Here is a 7,880-nt window from a genome sequence, read left to right on the forward strand (position 1 = left end):
ACCCCTCCCAGATTAATAGGCAGCAACAATTGCTTCTCTAAGATCATTGTTTATGTTTTTCCTCTTTGGAATTGTGCTAATGCACATTTAAATGTTTCAGACCAGCAAACTTCCAAAACTTCTGCTTTTATAGAGACGATTACCTTCACTGATGATAAACTAATCAAGTGCATTTGGCTGCTGCTTATCCATGTATCTCTTCCAGTCATGTAACCATGCTGACATCACATTCCAACCAACTAACCATCAAAGTCGTAAAATAAACCCTTCAAATTCTTTGTGTCAGAAATGTGTATGCTTTACTAACATCTCTGTCCCATCACTTACACTTCTTTCACTCTTCAACGTTGTTTGTCTGCAACACAGGTTGTCCAGCCATGTTGCTCTTACATATGGCTTCCTTTGTTTCTCTTGCTACAATGTAAGCTTGCTGGAGCTGGATTTTTATTTATTGAGTTGTATATGTTTTATTGCCATGGTTATTGCTCTTTTGTGTACTCACTTTGTAGATGTTCTTTGTGGCGTAAAGAATGTTGCTGATGTTTGAATTCGTAGTAGGTCGTCACCGTATTAAGGGTGTCAAAGTTTTAAAACTTTCCTTTATTAAAGGAGTATAGTTAACACAAATTAATGTTGAATACAAAGCACTAGTGTTGTCTACTCCTAAAAAATGTATCCGAATGTCCTCCGATAAATTTATATCTTAAGGTAAAGTGCATTTTTTTGCCTTAATAATTTTAACCTTATTGCTTGGTGTTTGTGGAACATAGATGTTTATTCTAATATGCCTATTTTAAATGTGTGTATGATATACTGCAGAACAATAAAGCCTTTTTCTTTCTTGTATTTGTAGTACATCGAGACCATCACTTCCCGACAGAATGATATCCAAAAATTCATAGCTGAGGGCTGCAGGGAGGCACTGCTGGAAGAAAAGAGACGTTTTTGCTTCCTCGTGGACAGACACTGTAACTTTGCAAATTATCTCAATTATTACCACGTACAGGTGGGATTTCATATTTAAAACACATGAAAACTATCTTATTGTTATCTGCACAGCCTGCACTACATGTATTAGTAATAGTATGAATATGATTACTAAATATCAGAATGTTAAGAAATGTCTAAACAATATAGTCCTCTGTCTTGTGCTCTTGTACATGAGTTACTGACAGCCCTCTGAAAAATACTTTTGTGATCAGTCCATATCACTTTAAACGTAAAATCCACAAGACAGTAGAATCATTTAGGCATTTTTCTTTTAATATGTAACTAAAGTTCCACTTTTAAGAATCCCCATCAAGGGGGTCATTTTTACAGAAAAAGAGAGGTGATGTCCCTTCTGCAATAATCCCTCCTAGCTTCTGTGAGCCTGATCTAAAGATTGTCCACAGCAGGGGTCAGCAAACTTTTTTGGCTACTAGGCCATTTCAGGAGGTGAAGAAGGCACAGTAGGCCGGACTCTCTCTCGAGTCCCGCACTGATGGCTCCGCCCCGCACCAGGAACCCCCCTGAAAGGAAATCCCTCTCCTCCGCAATGCATACGGGGGGAGAGGGAATGTCCTCTTACCCCGGCAGCAGAAGTTTGGAAATGTATTATTTTCTAATTATTTACTAATAACTCAATAAATATATTAAAGAACTTATCAAAGCTGGAACAGAGGACATCAAGGTTGGATCAGACTATACTTAGATACTCTTTTTTTTTTTCAATACCTTTGTTCTTACAGTTAACCTTTACATTAACCCTCTCCTTACCAAAGTGTTCTTTATGCGCACACTACTAAATCCACATAGTCCAACCCACAGGCAGCTGCAAAGTCCTGGAGAACGAGTCCTGCATCCGGTCCTGGGTATCTGTGAGCACACTGGGGGCTGAAGTCACTGCATTGAAGCAGGCACGCTCCGTGGGGGGTGTGTGCTTAATGCAAACGTCAGTCCAGGATTCCCTGGGGCGTCATAAGAGCTTCTGCGCCGCTGTGCAGAGAAGTGATAATGTGCAGCACAATGGGCATGATGCGCCTCCCTTGTTGTGGTGGTGGAGGCGGTGCCCAGCATGGGAGGAGAGAACCTGAAGGAGGCGAAGAAAGCCGATCACAGCAAAATGGAGAGTGCAGGACATTGGCGGCTACCGGCAGTAGCAGGATTAGGCCGGATCCAACATTAAATAAATAGGGAGGTGTTAGGCCGGAACGGACTACTAGTTAGGCCGGAACGGACTACTAGTTAGGCCGGAACGGACTACTAGCTAGGCCGTTTCTGGCCTAACGGACGGAGTTTGCTGGCCCTGGTCTACAGGAATAAAAGAAAAAAAGGATGATGGCGCCTTGCAAGGGAACAGGGACAGGTGAGTATCTTGGGTTTTGTCCTGCTTTACCACATTGCCTTTTCTTGTCATACCAACTTAAATCAATTTAAAAGGTTGGAAGATTGTTCACGGCACTAAAGCAAAACGAACCAGGAATTTTCTTTACATAGAGCCATACATTTTATTTGGTTGCCATGAGTCAGAGGTATTTTTGCCCCATTGTTTGTCAGTCCTGAAGATTTGAAGATGATGACTTTTAACTTACAGATACTGCAGTAATTAAAACATTTTTATCCAACCATTTATTTCATGGCAGAGTTCTGAATTGCTCACCGCCAAAATACCCAAGTGGCAAGAAACATGCACTGATGTCTCACATGTGCCCGACAATATAAATAATATGATACAAGATCTAAAGACTCCTGGAACCACTCCTATATCTGGTACACCGGAACCATCTCCACTAATGGACAAGAGAGCATTGGTAAGACCCTGGAACATGGCACCAGTCTGCCGCTGGTGGGGAGATCTTTTCACAATAATAGAGTCATTGGCTACTTCCTGTCTGGCACACAGCATGGCGTCCCAAATGATCTTAAGCACTTGCATCTCCCAGATTGTAATAGTAAATTACTTTGTTGTTTGTTTTATGTGTCAGGTTTATTAAAGATATTGCCTTGATGATAAAATACTCATTCCAAGCCAAATCTTTTCTGACAGCACTACATTTATTATGTAGTTGATATAAGACCTCTATATAGAAGCTATCAATATTACCTGTATGTCTTACCCCAGAGTATCATTTAAAATACCCAAAACAATCCAAAGATATCATCAATATTAAAATATTCTAAATATCACTGGGACAAACAATAGTAATCAATATGATTTCTTATAATAAAACATGGCCAAGAGAAGGGAAAATAGCCACTCAGATACTCAAAAGAACCCCCTGGACCCACAACAGAGTCGGTCTTTACCCATCTGAACAATATGATAATGAATTTTACTGATTTATTGATGTTTTAGATGCCTGCGGACAATGATACCATCTCCAGGAACACACTACGGATGCCTCCAGCACCCTCTACCCGGCCACAGCCTAGTCCCCTAGTGGATATGTTCAACAATCCTGCAGTTATCCAGAAGCCAACATATGACAGATTAAAATCATCACAAGGTATGAAAGAACGGAGTGCAGGTAGGCAGATGGAAATAGGGGGGTAACAATTAAAACATCTAATGGTACATACCACTATATACAGCAGCATATTGATTACAGATTATGAACATTACTTATAAGTGCACTTTCAGACAAAGTACACTTATACCTCCACCCCTGTCCTGGATGTATGTCTTTCCATGTCAGGACCCTCTACAATAATTACATAACAGGGAAGTCAGTGTACAGACTGTGCATGCCCATAGACTTCTATATTACAGACACCATCCCCCTCTGGAGATGTCCCCAAAGGGGTCAATATTCATTACCTGCACTGTAAAAATATTACCACAGGATGTAAGCATTGTAGCAGACCATGGCCAAGAAATACACATAGGTCCTTGGGTCAGGGGGAGGCAAAAAGCATTAGAGCACTTATGCATTAAAAAAAAACCCTGATTTTAATATATAAAAGGCAAAACAGGCCAGTGCAAAAATTAACATTTATTGTGTTTAGCATGGAATGTTGTCACACAGACCTTGTGCAGCTACACCTACAACTTTACCAAGGTTATTGAACTCATAATACATTTCTTTCAAATAATTTTCATGTAGTTTGGAGAAAATCAAGGAAAACTAGTAAAAACATAATCTGTGATATATAGGGACTGAAAGAAACTTGCAATGAAAGAAATACATTAATTTCCCCAGCCTAGTCATCATTTTACCATGTTTTCAGTATTTTCCTACTCAAAAACCCAGAACAACTAAAGGAAAGATGGAACATGTTCTGGGTGATATTTTCAAAAATATTAAAATTTAAGGAACAGTTCAATGGCCAGTCATACATCATTTTTGGAAACAGGTAACAGCAATAACATGCTGAACCTAAAGATTATTGGAAGACAAGTACAAATCAGAAGACATGATTTGTTGCTTTAATTGACTGTCCCTGGAAATTAGGGTTCAGTTGGGGCTAATTACAGAAACTACACTGTGTTGTACAGTGCAGAACTACAGTTTAAACATTTCATTTTATTTATTTTTAAAGCCTGCGTTAGAAAATAAAAAACCTATAATTAAACATATACAAACCTAGAACAAATAAATATGCGAGTGAAGGTTTACCTTTACCAGTGCTGCAGCACCCAGTCATGTGTCCTAGTCACCCCTTTCCTTTATTTCCTACAGGTGAAAACAATGAGGAGAGCAGCTTGCCACGATCTTTGTCTGTAGCCACAGGGCTAAACATAATGAAGAGGACAAAAGTCAGGACTATCTTTCCTCACACTGGAAACAACAAGACTTTACTAAGCTTTCAACAAGGGGACATCATTACTCTGCTTATCCCAGAAGAGAAGGATGGCTGGCTGTATGGAGAACATGACACAACTAAACAGTACGTCACCAAAGCTGCCTGTAAACTGCATCAGCTTTTACCAAAACCAAACTTTCAGCCAATCTCCTTTTAAAAAGTTTTATTTTGTTGGGAAAAGTTAGAAACTCATTCAGATTGTTTTTGCTGTCTGTGTCCCTGTTGGAGACATTTGCTGTAACTATAGCCAGAAATGACAGGAAGAGTTTTCAAATAGCAATAATCACGCCTTGGACAAGGATGGAGACGAGAGAGAGAGAGCGAGGATTGGTTAGAACACATCTGTGAATGTTATCCCTTTAGTTCTTGTGATGACTGCACCTCTCTTTTCTGTGCAGTCACATGGGCAGGAAGTAGGTAAAAATTTCCCCAATTAGTTTACAAATTAAAAAAAATTCAGCAAAACATTTTAATTCTTCCCTTCTCTATTCAAAGTTAAAAATGGCTGGAGTTGGCTGGATTTCAATAAACTTTAAGTTTTTACTGCCGTTCCCACCTTCTGAAAAGTCTGGTAGCTTGGATGCTATTATCTTTTATTGGCTTCAGTATATTCTAATATTATGATCCTAAACAATTCTGCAACATGTAGTCAGAGAGTCTGATTTGCATACTTTTTATAGGCTGGTGACCCATTATGCAAACAGAATACTAACAGAAAAGCCAAGCCTATATTTTTTTAGTAGAGGTTAGCAATGACAGGCTATGCATTTGTTGCAGCACAGCTTTTCTTGTACAAGAATACTTCATATTTCATGAGTAAATCAGGCTGAGAAATGTAGCCTCCGAAAGCATCACACAGCACCATCTTGTGGCCATCTTTCAGACTGCAGAGAAAATTGGAAAATAAATCGACCACTAAAAAATCTGGTTTGGATTATTAGATTTTTACTATACGGTATATGAGTGTTTCTAAAAATTAAAAATACCTTTTTAGAGGTGGATTTTTACTAAGGATTAAATCATCATTCCATTAAAGGTTTTTGCTTTTAAGTTGTCACTATTCCTTTTGCTGCATTTTTACCATATTTTCATTTTAAAATCCATAATATAGAAGAGTTTATCTTGTTATTAACATAATAACTTTCACCTGTTAAGACAACAAAGGGGAGAGGGGAAAGGTCACTTTTTTCTTTCTTTTAATGGCTGATACAATGTAAACTTAAACTGAAGTAAACTTAAACTGAAGTTAAATCAGCATATGAGCTCCTAGTGTAGTTTTTGTTTAGAGGTGTAGGCTTTCATCTTCAGATGAAGTTCTACTTTATAAAAAAAAAATTATCTTATAGTCTGCTGGTGTATGATATTTTTTGCTTTGGGCAATATGTGCTACTTTAAGTATGCTGAAATACTGCTATTTTACCCCTAATTTTTTTCTTTCTGTTTGCAGTAAAGGCTGGTTCCCATCATCGTATACCAGGCCATTGGAAGAGAATGGAAGGGAAACATTGCAGTTGCCAAGGTATAGTTTAAAATAGCAAAAACCTTTAATTATTCCTCCAAAAAGGTTTTATTTAAAAAATAAATAAATAAAAAGTGTATTGTGTGGTGTTTAGTAACGCCAACCAATCAGCTTTTCGTGTTTTTTTTCACACAGTTGGGCAATATAAGAACAAGCTAAATGGTATGAAATTACACACTTTGCAGATTTTTGTTTCATTTTACAAGTTTTTGACTTTTCAAATACATTGTTGATCATCTAATGCAGAATATTGTCTGCTTAGTGACCAAACACAAACAATCTTTGCATTATATTGGTACACCCTGCCATGTTTTACACAACCACAAACATTATGCTAGGCAGCAACTGTGTGTATGGGTGTGATATTAGGACAAGCTTTATTGCCGCACCTAAAACTTGCCTCCCTGCAGGCTATGGCATGTTGCCAAAAGTCTGTGACTGTTTTGTATGGGAAAACAAGCATCTGGCACACTGCCTTTATGATGACTATGCAATTCCAGTCTGCTTTATGCAAAGCTTTGATATACAAACAGTGGTATGTAGGGATGCCAGATTCACAGCGTCTGGCTTACTTTTTCTCTGCTAACCATTCTCTATATTCTTCCCCCAGCATGAACCCCAGCCCTGCCCCAGTAAGAAGTCTCAGCTCTGCCAACCTTATTGAGAAGAATAGCATGGTTCTTCCTGAACCAGACTACTTAGATTCATCTTCACTCAGCAGCTCAAGTGACCGTGATCTGGCCTCCTTCACTCCATCTTTTGCCAAAGAATCTGCCCCCATCTTTAGTAATGAATCTCCTGTAAGTATCCATTGGGACTGGGTCTGGTTCTGATAACAGCTGCATTATATTGTTTCCTGTAGAATGTTGTGGGGTTGGAGTAGTGGTGATAAAACGTTCTAAACACAATTATACTGCTTCAGAAATGCCCTTACTTAGACTGCAAAAAGATTTTTTATAGCAATAGCTGAAATCAATGGCTTGAGATTAAAGTATTTTTAGTTTAGGAATAGTGTAGAAAAGGGATAAATCCCCCGGCTGTTTATTTCTTGCTATGTGAGGCCTTTTAGGAAAATGCAACAGTAAGTGAGGGGAAACATTTGTAAAATGAGAACAGGTGGAAGATTCTCAAGTTTTGTTCTGTTCACAACTGAAACTATTGTGTTTCACGTCACCTTCTGCCCTGGTAATTGTCAAAGAGAGAAAGGAAATCTATCAGCACAAATACAGACAGATGCTGCTTACTCTGTACAGTGTAAAGTGTACCTTCACAGCATTCTGCATGAATCCAAAAATGTTACAATTACATTACAGTTTTATTATTTATGGCAGCACATCCTACTATGAAAAAAATACTAATTTTCTCAATGATTATTATATCGACAAGGGGACAAGTCAAGCCAATAAATTCAGTCCACAGTGAGACCCATCCCACTAAGTTTGCAAACTTCAGTCCCTAGCATGTTCCCTGCTGGAAATAAGTGTTAGAGAGAGTGAATATCTTTAACTGGATACTGGTAACCTCTGTTATAACTGTTGTATTAAAGACACTATAGAAGAGGGAGATGTAATCTTGT

The 7,880-nt window shown here is 38.4% G+C and overlaps 1 protein-coding gene across 1 annotated transcript in view; it reads left to right on the forward strand.

The window, feature by feature from the left end:
• The window catches only part of BAIAP2L1 (BAR/IMD domain containing adaptor protein 2 like 1), a 56,170-nt gene extending 48,983 nt beyond the window's left edge, over positions 1–7,187 (forward strand). The window contains exons 7-13 of the mRNA XM_072419072.1: positions 854–1,006; positions 2,625–2,792; positions 3,338–3,488; positions 4,662–4,869; positions 6,233–6,304; positions 6,915–7,104; positions 7,167–7,187. Of these exons, the coding sequence (XP_072275173.1) occupies positions 854–1,006; positions 2,625–2,792; positions 3,338–3,488; positions 4,662–4,869; positions 6,233–6,304; positions 6,915–7,104; positions 7,167–7,187 (963 nt within the window). The remainder of the gene's footprint in view (positions 1–853; positions 1,007–2,624; positions 2,793–3,337; positions 3,489–4,661; positions 4,870–6,232; positions 6,305–6,914; positions 7,105–7,166) is intronic.
• Positions 7,188–7,880: the final 693 nt, after the last annotated feature.

Source organism: Pyxicephalus adspersus, chromosome 7 (genome assembly GCF_032062135.1).
Source record: "Pyxicephalus adspersus chromosome 7, UCB_Pads_2.0, whole genome shotgun sequence".
In the NCBI taxonomy this organism is placed as follows: Eukaryota; Metazoa; Chordata; class Amphibia; order Anura; family Pyxicephalidae; genus Pyxicephalus; species Pyxicephalus adspersus.